Source organism: Haemorhous mexicanus, chromosome Z (assembly GCF_027477595.1).
Source record: "Haemorhous mexicanus isolate bHaeMex1 chromosome Z, bHaeMex1.pri, whole genome shotgun sequence".
Taxonomy (NCBI): Eukaryota; Metazoa; Chordata; class Aves; order Passeriformes; family Fringillidae; genus Haemorhous; species Haemorhous mexicanus.
In genome coordinates this window covers 80,829,423-80,854,704 of record NC_082381.1, presented here as the reverse complement: position 1 = coordinate 80,854,704, position 25,282 = coordinate 80,829,423, and the positions used below count along the sequence as shown (strand labels likewise).

The 25,282-nt window shown below is 57.6% G+C and overlaps 1 protein-coding gene across 1 annotated transcript; it reads left to right on the top strand.

Annotated features, from left to right (window-relative positions):
* Nucleotides 1-16,020: 16,020 nt before the first annotated feature.
* PHF24 (PHD finger protein 24) lies at nucleotides 16,021-21,107 on the top strand. Its single transcript, XM_059836625.1, has 7 exons — nucleotides 16,021-16,389; nucleotides 17,465-17,650; nucleotides 18,113-18,191; nucleotides 18,297-18,499; nucleotides 18,796-18,962; nucleotides 19,181-19,282; nucleotides 19,388-21,107. Exons 1-7 carry the CDS (start codon nucleotides 16,021-16,023, stop codon nucleotides 19,482-19,484), a joined length of 1,203 nt encoding a protein of 400 aa, XP_059692608.1. The 3' UTR covers nucleotides 19,485-21,107.
* The last annotated feature ends 4,175 nt before the right edge of the window (nucleotides 21,108-25,282 follow it).

Genomic DNA, 25,282 nt, shown 5'->3' with positions numbered 1-25,282 from the left:
TTCAGTGTGGGAGAAGCTCCTGCAGAGGGTACAATACCCTTGCCAAGCATTCACAGGCCTTCAGCTGCCCAAGCACCACAATTTTCAAGCAGAAGCTTGTGGACAACATCCTACTCAAATTACCCCCAGCTCTTGCCCTAAACTCAGCTAACAGCTTTTCTGTTCCATTCTTTGGTATGCCATACAGAAGCCTTCACCACACCCTCAGCATCAGGTAACAAAGCCAGTGTTTTTTTGCAAAGGGCAAGTCCACAAGGCCCCCACTCTGAATCACAACACCCAGAAAGCTCTGGCAAAGCCTTCACGCATGCATTTCAAAACCCTCCCATAGCACTGCTGCAGACTGAGCCATGCAGGCACATGTGACTCCTTCTTGACTCCTTTCCCTCATCTGCCTTGAAAAGCAGAGACAAGACTGGGAAATGCTGGATTTGATTGGGCCTTGGCAAAGCCACAAGGGTGAGCATTGCTTCAGGCATAGGATTCAGTGAGGGACTAGAGCACCCCAGGAAGGGTATGGCTGGGTTTTGTCTTTAGCTTTGTTGTTACATTTCATCCAAAAAGATCAGCTGCTTTGGGCAGGATCCTGCATCTCCTCAAGCTCTGATCAATGGCTCAGCAAGGGTTCGAGGGACAAGTTCAGTCTTTCCCTGCAGGACATCCCTCAGTCAGGAGAGGTGGCCACATGCTCTCCCTATCACTGCCCTGTCAGAAGCAGAAAATCCATGCATATCTCTTCCCTCAGTCTTGTCTTCACTCATCCCAACTTTGGAGGACTTGTTAGGTCATACAAAACTTAGGCTGTGCCTTCTTGATATCACTTGGACTTGGGAACCAGATTTTGCAGTGCATCCATTTTTTGTGATGCATGGGACAGTCCTGTTTAGAACCTGGCCACAGACAGACAATCTGGTATTTGTGGCCAAAGAGCCTGGCTGCAGTTCGGGGCATTCCTCCTATGGCCTGTGGGTGAGTGTGGGCAGGAATTTCTGGAGTGTCCCAGGTCCTCCAGGATCCCTGAGGGATGGGGATATCTCAGAGTCAGACAACATCCCTGCCAAATGATGCAGTGGATGCTGCAAGTCTGCTCGTGTTCAACAGGAGGTCAGGGTATGGGGGAGACACCCTCTGCTAAACACAGACAACTGAAAACTCACATAGTGGCCAGCACGCCCTGCCCCTGGCCACCAGTAACCAGAGAGGAGAGTGGCTGGGCTGGTGGCCAGGTATGGCTTTGCATGGCCTGGCAGCATCATTGTTAACTGGGCTCTGCCCCGGCCTGCCGAGAGTGCACATTTGCCTGCAGAGCTGTGTTTCCAGAACACTCCTTGCAATTACATGCCCTGCCACAGTTATTAATATTTATTAGGCTCAATTATTCATGGCCTCTTTAGGATCCTGTTGTTTAAGTCCAGCTTGAGATCTCCAGGCTAGCAATCACAAAAGTTGCTTTCCAGAGGAATTACAGTAAATCAAACCATTGGAAATGTTGCAAGCAGATGTAAAACTCACAGGCAGAGCTGTCCAGAAAAGAGCCTCATGTCCAGCACTCAGAGGCCCATGTGTTACATATGAGCTTCCTGGGGTGGGATGCAGGGTCGTGGGACACCACATTCCTTCTCCCTGCCACCTGCACAGCGGTCACACTGACCATCTCCTCCTGAATCTACAGGGGATTACAGCCCAAGAATAATGGCTTGGAGGCTTTTCCCTGTCAAAAGGACACATGGTGAGAATGGAGAACAAAGCACAGTGTTTGTGACAAAGCAGGCAGCACCTAGGAGGCTGCAGCTTGTCCTGGTGGCTGTGGCACAACTGTGACCAGGGAAGTCCTTGTCCCTGCTCCTGACTGATGTTTGGTCCATAGTCGGGAAGCCACGGGCAGGGTGCAGGATCCAGGAGGGATTCACCAGGCTATCCTGCCCAGCAAGCATAACCCATGGCACAGGGAATCCCACTGAGACCCCCCCAGATTGCTCCATCCATGGAGCTAGCAGTACCCACACAGCTCTGAGAGGGAGGATTTGCCTTCCTGCCCTGTTGATGTCCAGATTTGCACTGTGGCCAGGTCTGGGTGAGCCCCAGAACCCAGCACTGAGCACACCAGCCCCTGAGGGTGTACAGGAGGAGGCAGGGGTCTGCCCACACAGCATCTCCAGCAGATGAGAGCTTCCAGGGCTGCACTCTGTCAGTAGAAAGCCATCTGGGCCACTCAGAGGTGCTCAGCAAGGCTGATAAGCTAACTGGGATGGCCAAGCTGTCTCAGGCTGCTTGCAAAGCCCGAGGCAGTGCAGGCAATCCCAGAGCTCGCCCTGCAAAGCCTGGGCTGCACTCCTGCTGCTGACCTCTGCATCTGCTCCAGCCTGAGGCTCACAGGAGCCATCCCACAAACCATGGCCATTTCAGTAGCCCTTGTCATCGCAGAAATAACAGGTGGGACAGGAAACTTGGAGGGGATCCACAGGCCACAGGGTCTCCAGGCCATTGGGCATGGCACAGGCCTCTGAAACCCTTGTGATGAGTATGAGGAGACAGTTTCTGGTGGTTCTGGCTGTTGGGGCATGTGAAGATTGCATAGACACCTGGGAGAGGAAGGAGAGAACTCATTCCAGAGAAACAGACTTCTTCCAACTCCCTCCCTCCACAAGCACTGGTCTCCAGAGAGCTGGGGCCTCTGATGAGCAAAGCATGGCAGGGAGGAGGTGTATGGCCAGGAGGGAGCAGGGTGCATCGGGTCTTCTCCAGAGACCAGGAAACTCCTGAGGAGCAGCCTTGCCCACGGTGATTGACAGCTGAGCCACATGGCCAGCGTGAAGGGATGGAGTGACTTGCTCAGCACAGAGGAGGAGGAACAGAGGCGCTTCAAGGGAAGCAGTCGTACATGTTGCAGACTTAGCAATGAAAAGGGAAAAGGGACTGTCTGCCTCTGCTTCACAGCCAGGGCCATGGCCCTGTGCCACCAGGCTCACATGACACTCAGGTGGGTGTCAGAGTCCAGCCAGGGGATGCTGTGGGGAAGAGGAATAGGACAGAGGCAATCAGATGCCAGAGCAAGGCCCATCCCAAGGAACAGGATGCCAAAAGGGCCACATGTCACCCTCAAAAACTTGGTTTCCTTGTAATGTCATCGTTTCCGTGACCTGCCCTGCCTCCTTACCATCTCCCCTGTGTAACTGCAGCAGCTGATGTCTCCTGTTCATGCCATACCTCTCCTTTGCCCAAAATCTGCAGCTAACTAAAATCTGCTCTGCTCTGGGCTGTAGCACGGCTCAGAGTATAAAATTTTGATCTGTTAAATGGGCTTTCAGAGGAAGCTGGATGAACTGGAGAAGGAACACACATCCGCCTCCATTTCCCCTCCTGGGGCAGTTCCCTTGCCTGCATCATGCAGGCCACTGCTGAGACACTGCAGCAGGGCTGGCAGGCAAAGGGCTCATGCCATACCAGTGCTGGCATGAAAAAGCAGCCCAGAGCCTGCTTTGCAGGGCTGGAAAAGCTGAAAGGGCTGATCCAGCTCAGAGATAGATCAAGCAGGGCAAAGATGTGGATTGGGAAGAAGAGAGGAGGGACAGGGTCACAGCCAGAGAGCAAGGTAGACAATAAACCCAGCTCCAGAAAGCAGGACAGGCACTAGCCAGCTGAGGGCAGTGCTCCTGGGAGTGGGGGTCCTGCTCTTTACCCTGGGATGACAGTAGGCTGGGGACAAAGAGGGGGACAGGCCCTCTGAGCTGTAAGGTCTGCCCCACATCACAGTCCAAGCCACCTTTTTTAACCTCCTACACCGAGCCATTCCACCAGCTGCCTTCACCACAAGCCCAGCCAACTTTGGGGGTGATAAGCACCCAGAACCAGCACCCACAACTCATCCATCATCCTACTCAGGGTCCTGGGCACCCTCATCTCCCAGCCCTCCCCTCACCTTGCTGAAGGAATCAATATAATCCCATCCCCAGTAGTGCCCCAGACAGTCTCCAGCAGGCAGGGGCATTTTTTTGTTCCCCAAAAAGCCTCCGAGTCCCAGCAAGAGCTGTTTTAATCAGAGCTTTCTGCCCTGCAGGACTCAGCGTGGGGTAGTGAAAAAGGCACAGGCACAGCCCTTTTACTCTCTCCCCTCCCTTCAACCCTCTGTTTGGCTTCCTCTTCTCTTTTAATTCACACCCCCCACTCCCCCCTCCACATTTCAAGCCTGCTTGGTAAATGTTTGAAAGTGAAGCTGATGTGGTTGGTATGGCAACACCAGGCTGGGGCCCTTGCCTGAAACCCCAAACACACAATTAGCTGATTAAGAGGAGAGGCAGTGGCGTGCTGGGGCTCTGATGCTCTGCGGGGCTGTTCCAAATTACCCCATCAGGGGTGCTTGGAGGTTCCCAAGAGGGAAGACAGGGAGCGTGCACAGCCCCTCACATGGGTAAAGGTTTTCCAGGCTTGGAGAGGGAGCTTTTTCAGGAAGCCAGTCTGTAGCATGCTGCAGTATGGGAACAGGGCTGATAGAGATGCCAAAAGCAATGTGGAGCCTGCTGGACCACTTGCAAGCACCATGTCCCTGTCCAGATTGCAGCATGCAGAAATCTGGGATTACTGCAGGTCACACCAGGTCCCATCTGCGTCTTAGAACAGGACCCAGCTGTGCCCCAGGGGGCTTCAATGGCCAGATCCAGCACTCACAGCTCTCAGCTAAGAGGAGAAGATAGGAAAGGAACTGTGTGAGAGGAGAAGGAAAAGAGAGGGAGAGCCACTCTCCTCTAGAGCCAGATGGGCTCTGCCTCCAGCCCTGAGGGCTGCCTGCTTGTCCCCAGCTCCCTAAACATATCATGGTGCCCTTGCCAGCAGGGCAGAGGTATTTGGATTGACTCCTCTCCTCTCCTCTCCTCTCCTCTCCTCTCCTCTCCTCTCCTCTCCTCTCCTCTCCTCTCCTCTCCTCTCCTCTCCCTCTCCCTCTCCCTCTCCCTCTCCCTCTCCCTCTCCCTCTCCCTCTCCCTCTCCCTCTCCCTCTCCCTCTCCCTCTCCCTCTCCCTCTCCCTCTCCCTCTCCCTCTCCCTCTCCCTCTCCCTCTCCCTCTCCTTCTCCCTCTCCTCTGACACAGCTTCATTGCTCACAGAGTGGCTCAGGAAGGCAGCAATCATCCCACTGACAGCCCTGGTTAATGAAGTCGGCCTTCATTAGGCGTTTCCGTTCCACTTGAAAGCTCCTCTGTGAGGATGCTGCACCGGCCCGTGACAGAGATGGAGGATGTGGGGATGGCTGACGCTGCAGGGTGACAGCCAGGCTGCCGGCCAGGCAGCAGGAAGGGCTGGCATTCCTGTGGGGCTTGTGCATGTCCTGCAAGTGCTGTGGAGTTACAAACCCACACCCTGCACCCACCCACAGCCCAAACCCTGCAGTCCCCCCACTAACATGGCCTCGATCCTTCTCCCCATTCCCAGGGGCCATCCTGCTCTCCAGAGCCCATCAGTGTCCTGGGGGACAAGTCCCTATTTGACTACACCCATGTCTCTGCTTAGGAAGGAGGGTCCCTGGAGACTTGTGGTGTCAGACTCAACTTTTCTGGGACTCAGAGGTGGAGCAGAGGGGATAAGTGTGAGGGATGCCCAGTGTCTGGGAGCTGGCTGGAGTGGTCCTGTGAAGAGGGTCATTTAGCTGATGCCTGCAAGAGTACTCCTAGATTAGAGAGCTCTAAATTGCTCAGCTATTATCTGTCCAGCAGGAGCACCCTCATCTCATCAGGGCCATGCTTGGCAAGCCTCCAGCTGCAGGAACAGGATCGAAAGACCCATTACTCCCTGCCCCAGCTGCTCTGCAGGGACCTGCCACTCCAAGGAAGGGCATCCCAGGATAAGTACAAGCTTGGGGAACACCTCCCTGCAGATCAAAGTCCTGGAGTATGTCCTCTGGGCAAGATGGGCTGCTGCCTTCCTCCCATCTTCTTCATGTCACTGCTTTCCTCACCCCTGAACCTTCCCCCCAGCTCTTCATGGGGCATTTTAGCACTCAGACATTGTCAGACCACATCTTTTCTTTCTACTCCCTACCCAGGTCTGAACAGTTTTTCCCACCAGCTTTTCTCCCTTACTGTGGGGATGGAGGCAGCTTATGGACGAGCAATGTGGGCAAATGATTGCACAAGGGAACAGGGTACTGAGCACCTCAGACTCTTTCCAAGGCTCCTCAGAGCCCTGTCCTGTAGGATAAGGGAACACCCAAACTGTGACTGCAGGAATATAGCATGGAGCAGAGAATAGCATGCAGCTCTGGAAATAGACAAGTGAAAGGATAGATGGGCTGGATCTGGGCTGGATCTTCTCCTTCCAGTAGCTGGAGAAGCTGGTAGGGTGCATTGCCTGCTCAGAGATGCATGTCCAGTGGATTTGGGGCTGCTATGGCTCAGCCCAGCAGATGTGGAGTTCTGGCAGTGAGGTAGGAGTGGCAGCAGACACAGAAGAGGATGAGAAGGAAACAGCACTCCACTCTGTACCAGGTCAGGGCCCTGGAAGGAGCTAAAAACACCCTGGGAAGCACAAGGTGTTCATGCTCCAGGAGAGGTTGTTGGATGAGGCTGGAGTGGGACCTCAGACTAAATCTGTGGCTGGACAAAGGAGGGGTTCCTCCTACCCACACAAAGTGGTGCCTGGCCATACCACAGCTGGAATTCAGCTGTGAATCCAGACAGACCTCGATTGCAAACTCTCCCTCCCCATTCCTGTGTGACTGACAATAGACAGGTTCTACTCCAGGCTTTTATGTTGGGGGATTTTTGAGTACTACAAAAGCTGTTGGGGGGATTGGGGGAAGGCGCAGCAAAACCGGCCCTTGCACCCTGTCTTGTAAACAGGGCTGCTCAGCAATGATGTCCAGCAAGAGCTCTGCATTCTGAGATGGGAGGGAAAAGCTCAGAGCACAAAAGCTCCGTGCCACAGCCGCGAGGCACACAGCCAGCATCCACGGTGTCTTAACCTACTTTGGGTTTGCTACTCTCTGGCTGCTGATGGGGGCCAAAGGAGGGGCTGCACCTGTGTTGGGCACCATCTGGCAGCTCCTGCTTAGGGCACTCTGGCTACTGAGGGAGGGGAAAAGCCAGGATGATTCTTGTCCCCATCACCATCCCAAAAAACACAACAGGATGAATGCAGGGAGCAGGAGCCATGGAGCAGTTACCACCCCATCATCAATTTGCAGTGGCAATGGCACTGCAGCCTCACACACACACACCTGGCAAGGGGGGAACATGAGTGGGGACAGGACTGGGAGAGGGAACGTCAGAGCAGCCTAGGATCCTCTAGGATCAAGCTCCCCAAGGGAAGTTGTTTTAAACCTTTAGGGTAGTTGGCACAGGGCTACAGCTCTCCTCCACTCTTGGGTTTGAGCTGCAGGGAGCTGGAGGCTGTGGGCATCGATGGCTGAGCTGTCAGGGTGTGGCACCACACAGGGACAGCTGCATCAATGCACGGAGTGAAAGGCAGTGTCAATGATCTGGCCTTGATGTGGGAACATGATGGACAGCCATCAGCCTCCTGCACAGCCCTTGATGACCAAGAGAGTGATGGATGGCCATCAATGAGCCATCCAATGAGCCTGTGTGAATGTCCAGGGGCAGGGATGGACAACTGTCAGTGGACATGAAGGACAGCCATCAGCAGGTGGCCTTGAGAGGTGCTGTCTGCAGCCAGCACCGGGAGGTTTCCTGTTTGGTTGCCAGTGGAGAGCAGGATCATGTCTGTAACTGGGACCAGCTCCATGCGTAAGATCCTGAGCTCCTTTCCCTGCATGGACCCCACACATATGGGGGGCACAGGCTGCTGTGCAGGGAGCCAGGCATGGTCTGCCTTGCTCACCGTTTATTCCAGGTGATGGGCGATGCTCTGCCATTCTCTGCCTGCAGTCTGACACGGCAGCCCTTCAGGCAGCCAGTTTTTATCCAATTTCACGCTGATTTTGGTATCATACTTCCCTCCTGAAACAGCTGCCATGAGGGGAGTCGATGCCTCTCCGAACCCTCCCTGCAGCGCATCAACACTATTATCTCCATCAGCCAAACTTGCAATCTCCTGAAAAAAGATATCTCGCTATTTTGACAAGTTCTCTTTTCCATCACCCCCCGCTGGCTGGCAGGAACGCCGGCTCGCGCAGGCGCGCCAGGGCTGCCGTTCCTGCCAAAACTTCGGGACCCCCTCCCTCCCCATCGCAGGGCAGCCCCCCGGGCCGTGTCCCCCCGGGGGCGGTGGCAGCTGCGGGCCCGGGGGCCGGGCAGGCGGCGGGGCAGCGCTCGGCGCTCCCGGCGCTGCAGGAGCCGCCGCAGATGGCGAGCCCACACGCCGCGGCGCCGCAGCAGCCAGTGACCTACACGCGGGCGTCATGCGAGATTTTGGAGCGGGGAGAGGAGCTGACGAAAATGCACATTCCCGCTGCAGCTCAGCTCTCACCTCCGCCCCTGCAGCCCTCCTCCAGCAGACCGGCGCTGCCGGCTCCCTGTCAGGAGCTTCCCCAGCCTGTTGCCGGTTGTGCCGCTCCAGTGAGCAGCCAACCACGCCGTGGCTTTTCGGAGAGGACAGGGGACTGTGTCCTCCTCCTCCCCAAAGGGTGCGAGACGATCCTTAATCTGGCACAGGATGTCCTTGCAGAAGCGGATCTGGCACGTAGCTCTCATTTTGGGGGACAGCGCACCTGCCTGCAGCAGGATCCCCAAGGCCTTTGGCGGCTAGAGCAAGAGCGGGGCTGGAGCTCCTCCTTGCCTCTGCTTTTCCAGGAATCACTGCACTCGGCCCTGGGACTGCCCTTCCCACAGAGGCACTAAAAGCTTTTACAGCCTGCCCGCACACTCCTCTCCTGTCCTCTGGGGCCAAGGTTTGTCTGTGAAGATGTTTCCTGCTGGCCTCCCTTACAGCTGGCATCCACTTTCTCCACCGCACGGCCATCCCAACACCTTTCCACCATGCTCCCCGGGCTAAATAATGCAAAAAGTGATTCACCATAAGGGAAAGCATTCCTGAGGAAGGACGAAGCACAGAGAGGCACCTTGGGCCAGGGCAGGGCACCCAGAGGCTGCATTAAGGCTCCTGCAGCTTATGGAGTGAAGCAAAACAGCACCTGACAGCCACAAGCAGAAAACAGATAAATCCTGCCTCCAGCCTGGCTCTGGGCATCCCCAGCCATGAGAAAGAGAGCAATGGACTGGTTCAGATTGCAGCACAGCACCCAGATGCTGCCTTTCCCAGCCTCTGGATCTGTTTGCAGGTGACATGAGCTGCAGATGGTCTCAGCTGGCTCCCAGGTGAGCCATGGGAAGGGTCCATTATGACAATATGGGTATTGTGGGGTCAGTGTCAGTGCCCATAAGTCTATAGAGGGCTGGCACAGGGTGTGGAATAGCAGCCCAGGGTCAAGAACCATTCTGGCACCAACATGTGGCACAAGCATGTAGAACCTGGTCGCCCCAGGCTGCCCTGTTCCAGTGATCTGTTCCTGGGGATGCAGAGCATTCCAGGGCTGTTGCATACCACATCCACCACAGTTTTGGGGTTTTTTTAGGGGGGGGTGTAGAAGACCTCAGGGACGGTGCTTCCCATCTTCCAGAAACAAGGAAGCTTCAGTCATCAAATGGTTCTTAATCCCAGGTCTCCCACTCCATGCTCCCCATGCTCTCGGTATGGGAAAGGTGACATCCCTACCTCTCCACTGCTGCTCACTGCTGTGCACACATCCACTGTTCTGTGGGGCTGGCAGATCTGGAGCCTGATAAGACCTGCCAGTGGAGGGCACAGGGGCTGGCAGGGCTAGGATGCCAGGGAGGGATGAGGGGTTCCCCCCAGGCAGTATCCTGGGAACAGGAACAGTGCAGTGGGGCTGAGCAGAGCTTCCCTATGTCTGAGTCAGAACAGCACCTGCCGTGCCCAGCCTGGCCAAGGAGGAGGGCAGCCCTGCAGCATCCCCACCGCCCCTCTGCTCTCGCCTTCAGTGTGTATCCCAAGCCTGGATGGACGCTGCTCCTAGAAGGGCTCAGAGTCTGTTTCACCCTAAAGCATCCTCATGTACACCTGTCTACTCCCGGAGGGGAAAGTGCAGCCCCTTACCAGTGGCACCCCCTTCCAGTAAGGTGTAAGGGGGCTGAGAGACCATCTCTGCCAAGCTGATGTAGTGCAGCTGGGGATGCATGTGGACTGGATACTCTGCCTTCAGAGGTGCTACATTAGAGCTGTGCCTTTTTTCCCCACCAGCATCCTCTCTTCTGCCCCATCACCTCCGTCCAAGCCCCTGTAAGCCCCCAGCCCTGCTGCTGCCCTGTGGTATCCACCCAGGTGATATAACAAGTCATGGGGACTAGAAGAACAAAAACCCTGTGTTTTTGCATTGAACTGGGCACACAGGGCTGCATGTAGCCAGCCACCACTGTGCCCCTGCTGCACCATAGTGTGGGAAGGACAGCCTGCCTACAACACTGACCAGCAGACATTGGGTTAAAGCAGGTGCAGGTAGCCTGTGACTGAGGCACTGGTCTGGGGAAGACCCCACAGCGGGGGCAGATGAGACCTTTGCTCATCCTTGGATGCAGTCCCACCTCTGTAATCCTTGAGGTTTTTTCTGAGAAAGGCGGTTCAACCCAGGGGGCCAAAGGAGATGCAGGGAAAGCTTTTATTGGTATCTTCCAGCACACGTCAGCCCGGTTAAAAAAAATCTCCGTTTCTCAGAGAGCTTTTTAACACGGCTCAGGCAGCAATTGGTACAGGGACAGCAAACCAGGCTGCATCTGCTCAGCCCCAGTCACAAGCTCCCTGCTTCCTCTGAGTGTGTGTGTGTGTGTGTGTGTGTGTGTGTGTGTGTGTGTGTGTGTGTATGTGCGTGCGCTAGACACAGGCATCCGCTCCCAGCATCTCGCTGCCTCCTGCATCCTCCGGCAGCAAGTGCAGGGCTCTGGCTTCCCGGGTACCACCCTCGCCGCTCCATCCATCCCCTGACAGGCATTTGCCCGCGAGGCACGGCATGCGGTGAGCACCCGCGGGCGCAGAGGGGCTCCTGGCCAGAGGCAGCGGCGATGGACATCGTGTGGACTGCTGTCTAGGGCTCGTGTTCCCAGACCGACCCCGATCCTGGTAAGTGGGGTTTTTTTGCATTATAGGCGCTTTGCTGGGTGCGTAGCATGGGCTGTCCACACATTGTGTCACCCTTCCGTGAGTTCCCCCACTGCCCCCGGGATCCTGGTGCCAGGGACTAGAGCTCCTGGGATGGGATGCCTGGGAATGGGGATGAAGATGGGTTGAGAGGGTCCTGCCCAGGCATCGGGGTCCTCATGTGGGTACTGGGGAGAGGGGCTGGGGAGGGAGAAGAGAAGGAGAAGTGCAGAGCTGGGCAGGAGCTGTGTCTGCTGCAGAGGAAGGGACTCTGCTGTCACGGCATTTTCATCCCCCTCTGGGAGATGAAAGAGTGCGACACACCTATAAAATCTGTCATAGCGCAGCAGGATGGGCAACCTGATCCAGCAGGGAGAACAGCCACTGGCTTGGTGTCCCCACGACTGGGACACAGCACCCCCCCCACCCAACATCCCCACTGGACTCCCACAGTCCTGCAGAGGGTGGAAGGAACCATCAGCCACGGACCTCTCTGCCCCATGGCAAATAGATCATCTCACAGCAGCAGTTCTAGCAGTTCCACAGTTCTGGCATATGCTGTCTGTCTGGGAGAGGGGACAAGAGGATGCTGGCAGACCCCCGTGGCCGTCTGCAACCAGCTCAAGGAGGTGGAATGCGATGTCCCCTAAGCAGAGCCTGCTGCCTTTGCAGCCTGGTCCCCCTCACCCCAGGCAGGCAGCAATTGGCAGGGTGTGCAGAGATGTGCAAGAGCCATGGTAGAGCCATGGCGCTCCTCACAGCCCTGCTTCATGCCCTTCAGACTAAGACCTAGGACCAGGCTGCCATAGGCTCTGAAGTCCCAGGGTTTTCCCCTCTGTTTGTACCCAACCCCTCTGTCCCCAGGGCCCCTAATGCTGCTCTAAGTAAGGCACAGCCCTGCAGGGCAAAAGACTCAGCAGCCTGGAGAGGGCAGGGAGGAGGCCTGACCCCCTGGCAGCCTGTGGGGACCAGGCACATCCTTCCCCCACCCCCGATCAGGGAGCCAGCTCCTGGCATATGAGGGGGTTCTGTTCCATGCACACCCCTGATGCATCTCCCTGAGAGTGGGTGCCTGCCCAAGGGTGCACCATCCCAAGCACTGCTGACCCTCATTTGCTGGGAGGGCCTTTCACCGAGGACACACTGTGAGGCAGGTAACAGTCAGTCCTACAGACCCTGTGGCTCCACACCCCCATCTCCCCAGGCCACCACTGCATACCACAATAGCTCACCCTGCACCCACAGCCCCCAAGAAGCACCCATCCCACACCCCCAGCTGCCACAGACAGCACCCCATTCCCACAGCTGCTGCAACATCCCTGCACCCAAAGCCACCACCCACCCCACAGCCCACAGCCTCTGCAACACCCTCCATGGGCCATAACACTTGCCCCGCACTGCCAGCCACGCCGTGGCACGTTCATCCCGAAGCACATCCACCCCTCACACCTCATCCACCCTGTGACACATCCAGTCCTAACAAACACAGCCCCCCTGCGCCGCTCCCGACGCATCCCTCCTGCGCTCCCAGCCGCCACGCCGCCCCAGCTGCGCCGCATACACCCACCTGTGTGTCACCCGCCACCACCACCCACCACTAACCTGGCACCCCCTAACCCCAGCACAAGCCATGTGTGCTCTGCCATAGGAAAGAGGTTTTGCAGCCATGCAAAATCCAGGGACTACTGATTCTGTTTGCATCTGGATGTTCTGTCTTGTTTCCTTCTTCCGGGGTGCCTCCCTGCTAGCCACCAGCTCTCTCCCCATTCGCACCTAACACAGGCTTAATTCTCACTCCAGCTGCACCAGCCTTGCTTCCATGCCTCAGTTTCTCCCATGCAGAGAGGAGCATGAAGCTGAGAAAGATGTGTCCCTGGGTACTAAGAGGATGAAGCGCTTTCTGGCTCAGTGTTTTGCTGAAGGAATGAAGCAGTGAGGAGCAAATCCAAAAGAGAAGAGTAAGGGGAACAGGTGTCGCCCAAGGTTCAGGGCAGGGGTGCAGGGGGCTGGGGGCAAGGGAAGGGAAGGGGTTGGGAAGTTTCCCACCACCCACTGTGACAGCCCCCGGTGCTGGCAGGGCTCAGTGGAGCCGGGTGTTTGAAGGCAGCTCCCGCCTGTGCCCAGATTTAGCTCCTCTGTGGGGGCGACCTAAAAATAGCCCCACCGTGCAGCCTGGCAGCAAGGTCGGGGCCCCCGCACCTCTTAGGTCACAGTGTGACAGGTGGTGGTTCTGTTTGCCTCGGGGGGTGGACACAAATAGCACTGGAGACACCTTCCCCCAAGGACATGTGGGGACGTAGGGGCTGCTCGGGTTTCTGGGCTGCTATGAGGCAAGACTGCCCCTGGTCCTCCCTCCCCAGGAGAAGGGGGACTCCCAAAGTCTGGCAGGCCCCCAAGTCATCCCAGGTTCTATGTGAAGGTGAAGTCCCACCCCACAAAGCCAGGTGAGGCAGAGCATGGAGCACAGGCAAAAAAGGGTCAGGACAGTGCAGAGCAAGTTTGGGGTATCTGGGGAGCAATGGGCCTGTGGAAAGGCAGTGGAGTCTGGAGACTGAGTTCAGGGTGAAGCCATTCAGCCCTGGCTGTGCAGGCAAGGTCCAGCTCTGCAGCACTAGCAGGGGCAGGGAGGCAAGTGTAGCTGAGAATAGACACAAGTCGTGACAGAAGTGACACTGTCCAGGCTCCAGGCACACAGGGGACAGCAGCAGAAGGCACTCAGTGTAGGCTTGAGAGAGGACAGGAAACAGGGAGGTGGGCTGAGATCTTGCAGCAGCAGTGCAGTGCAGGTGGGTGACTGTGAACACATGTGCTCATCTCTGGCACAGGAGAGCCAGATTTGGGGGGGAATACAGCAAGTCCACACACCAGCCAGCCTTCTATTGCCCAGGCTGCCCCACTGCACTGCAGGGTAGCTGGGGTTGGGGCACCCAGAGCTCAGCAGCATTGTAGGGAGAAGCTGCCAGCACGCTGAGATGAGTAACATCGATGTGGGTACCAGGGAGACTGGGGTGCTGTGGGCTCTTTTCACTATTCTCTGTGAGCCTAGCCCCTCTGGACCCTCTCCTCCCTACTTCTAACCAAACCTTAGGCAGGAATAGGCCTGGATCTGGTCAACACTCAGTGCTGCAGGGACCTACAAAGGCAGATCTTGTGGGGATTTCCCTGTGACTTCTCCGACTCTCTCGCTCGCAGGCAGAGCTGCAATGCTGCCCAGCAGCAGAGCTGATCCTGACCACGGCAGACGTGATCCTGAGCCAGCCAGGCAGAGGGTGGTGGCACGGCGAGGAGGTAGAAACACCCAGGTGTTTTCCTTCCCACTGGCACAGCCGCAGAGATGCTGTTGCTGTGGCTTGGACACGTGCCTCCAGCTCTGCCCCGCTCCCACCCTTGCAAAGCCCCGGGAGCTGAAGAAGGCTGGGCTCCAGCTCCGAGCCAGGCACTGCGGCCAACAGGTGCAAATACCCCAGCCCACACACGCGCCCACTGCTGGGACCCCCACGCGCAGGACGGGGCCTACACGTGTTGCATCCCCGGCTCAGCGCGTGGGAATCTGCAGGCAGATGGTCCCGCAGTGGTGGGGAGAGGCTGGGGAATCACATGCGTGTGCACGCAGTGGTGTTTGCCGCCTGCCAGCATGCTCTGCTCCGCTCCGCTCGGCCCTGCTGCTGCGGGGTACCTGTAATTACCCTGACCAGGCTCCCTGCCTCAGCAGTGCCCGTGGTGTGGAGTCCTCCCGCAGGCAATGAGATCCCGGCGGTGTGCACGCGTGCTGCTAATTATCCCGCTACCTGGGGACTTCCCTGCCGAGGCTGGCGGGGCGGGAGATTGCTGCTCCAATCTCCCTGCTCTGCCTCCCGGTCCCTGGGCACCAGCTGGAAATGCCTTTTTGCTGTAGCATAGAATTAGAGAATAATTAAGGCTGGAAAAGACCTCTAAGATCATCGGCTCCAACCATTAACCCAACACTGCCAAGGCCACCACTAAACCACATCCCTAAGTGCCATGTCTACATGGTTTTTAAAAACTTCCAGAGATGGTGATTCCACCACTGCCCAGGGCAGCATCTTCCATGGTGCAACCCCAGCATGGCACAAGGGAAGCCCTTGGACCCATGTGAGGTGATGCTGTGCCCCATGGTGCTGGAGGCCAAATTCTGCTTCTCCCCAGCTTCAGCTCACACCCAGTGAGACAGAGTCCAACTTGTTATTGCTGCTGCTGTCGGCCTCCTCTCCTTATCCCAAGGTGATCTTCCCCTGGTACTGAAGCAAAAAATCCTTCTTGGGTCCCTTGTGCCCCTGTCCCATACATTGCTCCCTTTCCCTCTTCTACCCTCAGAGTCCTCCTAGGGCTGGCCCAGCCTCCCCACACGGCTCCTTGCAGGATGCCCAGTGATCACAGCAGCTGCACACACATGAACATGTGAGTGCAAGAAGAGGCAGCAGAGAGAAGAGGAATTTAAGGAAGGTGAGGGGTCAGCACCAGACCTGCCACGACCTAGTCCTGGGCAGAGTTGCAGGGAGAACATCTTTCACCCTTGACTGGCCACAGAGATTGTCTTTAAGGCAGCAAGGAGATGCACGCAAAGAGAAGGGTTACAGCTGGTCCTAGTCCCTTTGGGTTTCACTGATCTGGCATGGAAAAGGCCTGGATGTGTTTCTTGTTAAGCTGGAGTCTATACAGCAAGGGTGGGGAGGCACCCCCAAACCATCTCCCTGCCCTCTGTCCAACTCCCCCACCCACTCAGACCCTCCATAGCCAGGAATCCATCTCCCCACAGCCACCACCATGATCCCAGTGTCAATTTGTCACAAAGACCCCACTTCTCCCTGCCCTGAGCTGCTCCTCATGCAGCTGGGGGAAAACCACTGGGACACCCTTTTGGGGGTCAGGGACATGGCACCTTCCTTCCCACCGCAGAGCCATGGGGGTGCTGATGTCCAGGAGGCAGACCGTGGAGAGGGTGCAGAAGGTCAGCTTGGCCGTGTCAGCCTTCAAGGATGGGCTGCGGGAGCAGCCATCGACACGGCGTCGGGCGGAGGCGGGGACTGCACGCCAGGGGACGCTGGAGCAGGAGGTGCAAGAGGGAGAGGAGGAAGCGTTGGCAGGACCTTCCCAGCCGGAGGAGAGCAGTGCCAGCAAGGCAGCCTGGGAGCGGCTGCGGGACGGCCGGGGCGTGGAGCCAGAGGAGTTCGACCGGGCCAACAGGTTCACGCCGCCAGCCTTCATCCGGCCCAAGAGGGAGCTCCACGATGATGAGCCCCCGGACATCAGCCTGGAGCAAAGGGAGCAGGTGAGCTGATGGAACCACAGAGACAGTGTGGGAGGGATGGGGACAGGGCTGGAAGTGGACAATCACCTGAGTGTCTGCCAGGCAGTGACAATCTCACAAAGCCCTTCAGAGGTGGCTCAGTGGGGTACAGTGCCAGTAGCCAGGCTGGGCAGGTGGAGGTGCCACACTGGGAGGGGTGTGCAATTGTTCAGATGTGCCCTGGAGGCACCCTGGGGTGTCTTGAAAAGGAGAAGTCACTGCTGGGCACAGGCAGTTCTAGGTCTGGGGAAGAGAGGCCGATTTGATCTACGTGTTCGTCCACCTACAGTCAACCAGATTGCAACTCAAGCCATCCCTCCATACCTGCAGCCCCTACAACCCTGCCCATCTACAACCCAACAGCTTGTTCGCCCAGTCCTACAACCCACCCATCCACACCCACAACCCTACATATACAGCCACCCACCCAACAAGCCTACACCCCAGCCCACCTACACCCTTATATAGCACCATAAAGACATGGAATATCCTGAGTTGAAAGGGACCTACAAGGATCATTGAAGTCCAACTCCTGGTCATGCACAGGACACCCCAAGAGTCACACCATGTGCCTGAGAGTATTGTCCAGGCTTGGTGCTGTGACCGCTGCCCTGGGGGGCCTATTCCAGTGTCCAACCACACCCTGAGCCTAAATTACACAGGGCACCTAGATAATATATCCAGGTTAGTGTCTGTTTGGAAGTGGAAATGGAAATGTGTGGAAAGGCTTACAGCTTATCCATCGACAATTACAACTCTAAAGACCAGCCAATGTAAAATCCTACAGTCCAGCCACCCACATGTAACACGCTGCTGAGAACCTATGACTCCACAGCCCCACCAGACCCATCCACCCATCATTCTTCCCCACAAACATACCCACCCTCCTCTAACTTGACCAGCCACATCCATTACAATGACCTCTTCCCTATGCCAGCCCCACACATTCCCATCTTCCCCCCTCATCATCCACCCCCACCTGCAAAGCACTGCCCAGATGGAGAAGCCAAGCCCCTGCCCACACTGCTCTGCTGAGCATGTGCCCATCCCTCCCCAGATCCTGAATGATGAGATGTGTGAGATCTGTGAGGTGTGGACAGCCGAGAGCCTCTTCCCCTGCCGCATCTGCCACCGGGTGTACCACGACGGCTGCCTGCGCCGCATGGGGTACCTGCAGAAGGACAGCGCCGTGGAGGTGACAGAGACGGCGCACACCGAGACCGGCTGGAGCTGCTACTACTGCGTGAGTGCCTGGACTAGGGGACACCAGGCTGCTGCTGGGTGGTGGGTGCTGCCCAGGGAACTGTGCCCCACATGGATGTGAGCAGGGGTCCCACCTCACAGCCTACTCTGGGGCAATGGGGGACATGCTGCTCTCCAGTTCCCACCACCCACCTTGGCCTGATGGGGCCACCAGATGCAGGGGACAGTGGCCCTTTACCACCTCCCCAGCTCTGCAGCCAGCTCCTCAGAACCTTGATGCAGGATGTGACACTGTGGGCACATGAGATGCCGTAGCAGAGCTGGAATGGCCAAAGCCCAGGGGCATGGAGCCATCCCACTGCAGCACCCTTGGGTGATACAGCCCATCTCTCTGGGTGTCCTCACTCACTCGCCTTCAAGGGATCCTGGTGCTGCCATACAGAGCAGGTGCTCCCTCACCCCACATTTTTTCCTCATGGCTTCTCTCTGCCCCCCACCCCAGGACAACCTTAATCTGTTGCTGACAGAGGAAGAGATGTATAGCCTGATGGAGACCCTGAGGAACTGCAAGATCATTCCAGGTGTGTACCCTCCATGCGGCGGGTCCCAGATGGCTGCAGGAAGCAGCTGGGGAGGTGGGTCCCCCCTCCTTCCTGGGCACAGCACAGCCAATCTGTCCCCTGCAGAGAGCTGCCTGACCCTGGATGACTTCCTGCACTACAAACACCAAGTGCACAAGCAGCAGTTTGAGCGGACCATGCCTGAGGCACAGGAGGAGCAGGCAGCCCTGCAGTTCAACGCCCTGGACCCTGACAAGAAGGGGCACATTGAGTGGCAGGACTTCCTCTCCCACGAGTCCATCCAGCTGTTGCAGAAAATACGTCCGCAGGTATGGTTGTGGCATCCAAATCTTGCTCCCATGGTTGTCACACATGGTCACAGCACCCAGGGCTGGCTACCATGGCCAGCATCTGTGGCAGTGGCACCTTGGTCCAGCATCCACCGCCACAGCACCCATGGTCATGGCACACAAAGCTGGCTCCTACAGCTGATGCCCCTGGCTGTGACACCTGGGGCTGACTCCTAGCCACGGCACTCAGGGTGGAAACCCCTACAGCTTTGGGAATATAAGGACAGAGGTTCCCACAGAATGAGTGCTCCACCTTCGCTTCTCTGACCCCCTAGAATGCCCTTCTGCGGCTGCTCACACCCAAGGAGCGGGAGCGGGCACGGACAGCCTTCCTGGCCCTGGACCAGGACAACGATGGCTTCATTGGGGAGGCTGAGTGCCACCAGGCCCGGCACAGCTGGTTCCGCAAGCACCAGAAGGAGATGCTGTCCTGCAATGTCAGGTGAGTGGATGCACACTCTGGTGTAGGGGTGATATCCCAGCCAGGACTCCCAACACAGTCCCAACACCTACCAAAGGTGCTCAGCACACAAGTGGTTGCCCCGGCTTCCCACCACCTCCTCCTCCATGGCCCCTCAGCCCTGTGCATCCTGTTGCCCCCCCCACCACCATTTGGGGTGCAAGGAGCAGGGATGAAGAGCATCTTCCTCCCTGCCACAGCATCAGCCATGTGGGGCCCATATCAGAGGGCAGCCCCGCCAGCAGCAGGAATGGCAAGAGCCCGGAGAAGATCCTGCCAGCCACAAAGCAGGAGGAGACCAGGTGAGGCTGGGATGGTTAGGGGGATGATGGACACCCCCATTTTTTGGGGAGACCCTGGAGGAGCAGTGTTTCCAGGGTGTCCACTGAGCCCACATTTGCCCGCAGGAGCATCGACTGGCCCAGATTCCTGCGGGAGAATGTCGCCTACATCCTGGCTGCACGTCCCAACAGCGCCGCCCTGCACCTGCAGCCCCTCGCCTAGAGCTGGCCGCGCCTCGAGGGCACGGTGCCACGCCCGCCATGGTGACCTGCCCCACCCTCCCCGCGGGCACAGCCAGGCGCCGATTGGCTGGCAGGGAAGCGGCCATGCTGCCCTATGCCCCGCCTCCCCCTTGGATTGGCTGTGAAGAGGATGAGCACCTTCTCTGATTGGCTGAGGGAATGGGAGCGGCTCTCAGGTCTCTGATTGGGTGGGGCGAAGCAGGGTGGGGCAGGGCTCATCCCCACTGTTCCCTGTGCGCTGCAGGGACCATGGTGGGCAAGGGTCCTGTGCCCAGGGTCACCATGGGGCACAAGGGGCAGGGAACATGCTGCCCCCATGATCCCTGTCCCCACAGCACCCAGGGACCCGCAGACAGAGCAGGGGCTGCCCTGGGTACTTGTGGGGTGACAGAAGAACCAGAGCACCCATGTGTCCCCAGCCTCCCACAGCATCATGGGGCAGCACAGCTGAGCCTCTGCGTGCCACAGGCAGCACCCACAGGTCTGCGGCAAGTAGTGTCTCAGCTCATCAGCATGGTGGATCCTCGGGATGTGGCTGACTCCCTTTGGGGTCTTTCACATCCCTGCCCTACTCCAACAGGGGTTGGAGCCCAGTAGGTCCATTCTTGCATGCACACCTCATGGCTAGAAGAGACAGTTTCCTGGCATGGCTCAACCCTTCCCTGCTGGCAACCAACTATTTAATGCCAACAGTGATGGTGTAGGAAGGAGCACTGGTAACAGAAAGCATCAGAGGATAGGAAAGCAAGGTCAGATGTAGGGGGACACCCCTATGCCTCTGATCTTGCCAGCAGCACTCCCCTGCATCCCTCATCCCCTCCTCTCCCCCTGGTTCCAAGGGATGCTCTTCATTTGCTTGCCATTCCAGTCCCACACCAACCCTGTTCAGTCTCGCTCTTTACCTTCTGCATCAAGTGGGCAGCCTTGCCTCTCTGGGAGCACTAGTGCTCGTGGTAGGGAGGAGGAGGCAGAGCCCAGAGCCCCCCCAGGTGTCAGCTGCAGGGATGAGGCATTCACTGGGCCCGTTGGCAGTCCACAGTGATAGATACACTCAGCCCACAGATGAAGGAGCAGGAAGCCTGGAAACATTGCCCCAGACACGCCAGGGGCTGGGATGCCCAGGTCCCATGGCAGTCCCAGCAGCTGCTCCTGCCCCTCTAATCCCTTTCCCGCAGTGCCCTCAGCCTCTCCCTGCCTGGTGTGCCATGGCTCAGCTAGGAGGCCCCAGGATGCACACGGGCCAGGGGTGCACTTGCAGCAGCCTGGTCACACCTTCACCTCCATCCCTGATGCCCTGTGGGCATCATCCCAGTCAGCCCCCTTCCCCCAGCCAGGGCACAGTTCCCCTCTCCAGGGTCTCTCCCACTGCAAGACCAGGAGGCGCACCAGTGCCACGACATCTTCCTCTACCACCCTGGCATGCCAGGCTAATGGGGATATTTTGGATGCCAGGTCCGAGATGTGGCCAGAGCGCCAATGGGGATATTTCGGATGCCAGGTCCGAGATGTGGCCAGAGCCATGGCGAGGAGGCGGCCGTGGGTGCGTGGGTTGCAACTCCCTATCCGTACTGAGATACATTCATTAAACAGCTGTGTCCAGCTAGCCTCTCTCTGGTGTGCTCACAGGGCTTCTGGCTTCTCTGCAGGCATTTCTGGGCACCCACAGCTTCCTATTGTTTAAAATCCCACCCCAGACATCAGGCAAGCTTGGCCTCCTGTCCCCAGAGTGTCCCACAGCAGTGACAGGGGGCACTGCATGTGCACCCAGGACTCAGCAAACTCGGGGTGCTGCATGAGTCCCCAGGAAAGCAGACAGTAAGGAGAGTGCCTGGCTGATCGTGGAACCACCCCAAACACTGCAATGAAAGGGACACCCCTCCACAGAGATGCGCGTGCTCTCCACCCTTAGAGGCACTGGATTATGAGAACTGAGCACTGGAGAAGCTGGATGCTGGGAACAGGCTGTCTGCAGCAAAATAACCCTGCAGAGACACCAAGATTCCCCAGGAGAGTGGTCCCCATGGCTGGAATGCTCCAGCTAATCATTTCCACAGAGCTCCCAGGAAAAGCTGCAGCTATTGCTGGCAGCACATGGCCTTTGGGAACCAGGCTGCCAGTAAAAAAGACCCTCCAGCCTGTGGGGGACTTTCCTTGCAGTGCCCATGCTGCAGCTGGGAGGGGAATGGGATTTGCAAAGAGGATCTGGGAGGGAATTAGGAGGGGGGAGTGCTGCCCTGACAGCATCAGTTCAGCCTGTGGGGCCACAGAGCTTGCTGCTAAAAGCTTGACTTGGATATTTGAGCTCACTCCCACAGTCACAGTGGGATACCATTGCATACAAACCACAGCAGGGGTGTCCAGCTCACCCACAGAGAAAATCCAGCAAGCATTTCAGGTTCTGAGAGCCAGATAAGCCTTAAAATTATCTGTGTTACCTGGGAGACACACTCATCACCTTGGGGAAGAGGATGGACATCTGCAGGAAGGGGGAGGGAGGTTTTGTGCCTGGTGGTGGGATGTCATGGATTGGTGATGATGCGGGCTCTGCCAGTGGAGGAAAGCCCAGGGAAGCCCTCGCATGGTGAGAGGGTGTTAAATCACTGTGTTATTGCTCCGTCTGCTGGAGATGAAGAACAACCAAGCACAGAGCATAGGCTTGATAACCCTGGGTGTGGGGCACCCACTGCCAGCACCCCAAAGCTTTTCACCTGGGGAACAAGACACAACAGCTCTCCCAGCCCCAGCCTACCCTGTCGTGCCCTGCAGCAGGCTGGCACCCCTGCCAAGACACATAGCTGGCTGGTGTCCCACGGAAGCTGGATAACAAGGCCTACAGGTGGCTGTGATGGCCTGTGTCCTGCAGGGCTGTGCTGTCACCACTGCAGCACCAGCTTCACAGCTCTGTCACAGCTACAGATCCCCAGTGAGTGACCACTATGCAGCCCAGTGTGCCCCAGCCACGTCTCCACAGAGGCAGCATCGAGGTCTGGGCAGAAGCAGGAGGATGTGGTGGGGGAATGGGCAAGGTGTTGCTGTGGTTCCTCTTTGATGTCACCTGGTCCTTCAAGACTGCTGACCTCTGAGACACAGTCCCCAGAAAACCTCTGCTGCCCACAGATCACCCTCCCTAACGCTGGGGCAAGCCTATCTGCAAATACTGGAGGATACTTTCTGCTGCATTTGGTACCAAACACCAGAAAACTGGCACAAAGATCTCTCTGGACACTCATGCAATCTGCTCACCTCACACTGGTGCAAACCTCTCTCCAGATCTCTCTGAATGCTGGTGCAAACTGAGTGCTGTTGCAAACCTCTCCCTTAACAGCAGTGTAAACATCCCCATGGTGATCCCAGGCCCTAAACCAAAGGATCAGGATGTTCATGTGGGATTTAAGGCTGGGGCAAAACCCAGATGTCCAGCACAACCCTCCCAAGCTGTGCTGAAGTCAGAGTGTGCAGTTCACATGCCTGTGGTCCCACATTTGTCACCCACCACCAAGTGCCATGCAGTGGATGCTGTGCTCCCCACTGGGGGTTCCCAGCCCCAGGGCTCCAGTCCAGCATCATTCTGCATGGAGCCAGGAACAGAGTCCCAGGGTCCTGGGGGGCAGCTCTGGCTCCTGTGTTTCAGAGCAGGCTGTGGTCAATGTATTGTTCACCCTTTACCTCACTGGTCCTGCTGTCTGGGAGGGGACTGGCAGATCCTGCCTGGCTCAGGAGCACCCCACAGGTGATGGGGTACTGCCCCATGGGAGACCCAGGAGATGGGGGTGCATCACTCTGTATTGAGGTTGCCCCCTCTGCCAGGCTGTAGGGCTATTGATCAGGGCTTCCACCCCCTCAAAAAAACTCTGTTAGTGGGGAGGACTTGGTTTTGCACCCCAGGGGGCAGGACAGCACCCTCCTCCGAGCCTGGACACCTCTGCACATCCCTGCAGTTCCCCTAGACTTGGCCAGATGCCCCCAGGTCTGGTGTGTCCCAGAGGGGAAGTGACAATGATGAGCCCCACGCCAAAGCCAAACAATCTTCAGGAGAGCTGTACTGGCATAGAGGGGAGAAAGATGACCAGAGGGACTCACTGGACAGTGTCACTGAGTCCTGGCACTGGCTATCACCAGGGCAAGAGGTCAGAGCCTCATCCCATCCCTGGACCTGTCAGAGACCACTGGCAAGAAAAGAGGATTCACTGGGCAGCATGTGACAGTGACAGCAAAGCCACAGCCCGTGGTCAGAGCAGGAGTGACCATGCAGAACAGGGATAAATGATGTCCCCATTTAGCAACATCACTGCAGATGCAAGCAGGAGAACAAGGTGGGGAAGCTGAGATGATTTGGGAGAATGGAATTGCGATGAGATTGGATTACCCAAAAGTGATCCCCCCACCCCAAATCACGGTCCCTAGGGACACCAGGCCCTTCTGGGGACAGTTGAGGGAGGGCTGGGGGTGAGCGGGCCGCGGAGAGGTACAAGGGGCCGTAAGAAGTGCGTGTGTCCCCCGCAACAGAGTGGTGACCACGGGGTGTCGCCCCTGCTCCACGCCGGGAGCCGGCCGTGCCGCTTGGGAACTCGCAGAAAGCATACAGGGAGCAGGGATGCAGGGATGGAGGGAGGGGGGACGCAGGGACTCGTTTCAATACCCCGAAATAATTGTGTAGGCTGGTTTGTGACCCCCTTCCCCTCCTGCGCCAAACCCAGCTCTAACTCCTACCTCTGCCTCATAGCACCTTTCCTCCTCCCTGGTTATGTGCCCGTGGCTGGTGAATGGAGGACCACACCTGCTGCCCGGGGAGCTGGGACTGAGCTCGGGCAGCCCCAGGCTCTTGCAGGGATGGTCTCTATTCTCCACAGCCCCCTGAAGATGGGAGACCCTGGGCCTTGGAGAAGAGGGATTGACTCAGGCCTCCCTCGGTCTAACAACCCTTCCCCATGAGTTGCATGGGCAGGTAGAGCCCCCTCCTCTCCTTGTCCCCCGGCAGGAGCCCTGGGCACCACCTCCTCTGTACAGAGCCACTGAACCCCCCCCAAATAGCCACAGGGTCTGACCACACCCAGCACTGCAACCTGGCTGGGAAGGCTGTTCAAGCGACGGAAATGAAGCCTGGCACTAGGTGTGGTGGCACAGGTAAGGACAGTGATGCCCACCAGCACCTGCTGGGACCAGTCACATGCTGCTCAGATCCACAGGGTGGTCTGGAGCACCTGAGTGGGGAAATTACATCCCCTCCCCAGCACCTACCCAGCATGTACCCAGCCCACTGCCAGCTGTTGGATGAGCTGCCCCAACAGGACACAACCCCACAGGCACTCCAACATGGGGACAGTGTGCTCCTCTCCAAGGAAATGCACATGACCCATCCCACCCACAGGAGCCCATACAGGGCCTCTGCATGGTCTCCAAGCTGCACACAGTGCCACCAGCTCCCACCACCCCCACACTGCTGGCTTGGTGGCCCTGGCAGAGTGCAGGGCTGCCAGACACTCCCTCCTGTTCCCAGCACACTCTCTCCCACTTTCTCCTGCACAGCACGGCTGCGCGGGGGGGGGACACGGGGTGTCTGCGTGGTGCAAAGGGTGCAGAGGAGGCCCTGGGATGGGGGGGCACAGCACAGTGCCGGGCATGGCAAGCATCTTGTTCCCACAGCAGCGTTGCTGTGACTCATCCTGGCAACCCACACAGCACTCAGGCAGGGTGTCCAGGTCCTCTCCTGCCTCAGAGTAAGGCCATGCCAGAGCAATGCACTAACAGCACTGGTTGCCTGCCTCCTCATCTCCCTGA

Coding starts and splice junctions, on each gene's coding strand:
- PHF24 (XM_059836625.1), top strand. CDS start 16,021: ATGGGGGTGCTGATGTCCAGGAGGCAGACCGTGGAGAGGGTGCAGAAG. Junction 17,651..18,112: donor GCTGGAGCTGCTACTACTGC/GTGAGTGCCTGG, acceptor CCCCCACCCCAG/GACAACCTTAATCTGTTGCT. Junction 19,283..19,387: donor ACAAAGCAGGAGGAGACCAG/GTGAGGCTGGGA, acceptor ATTTGCCCGCAG/GAGCATCGACTGGCCCAGAT.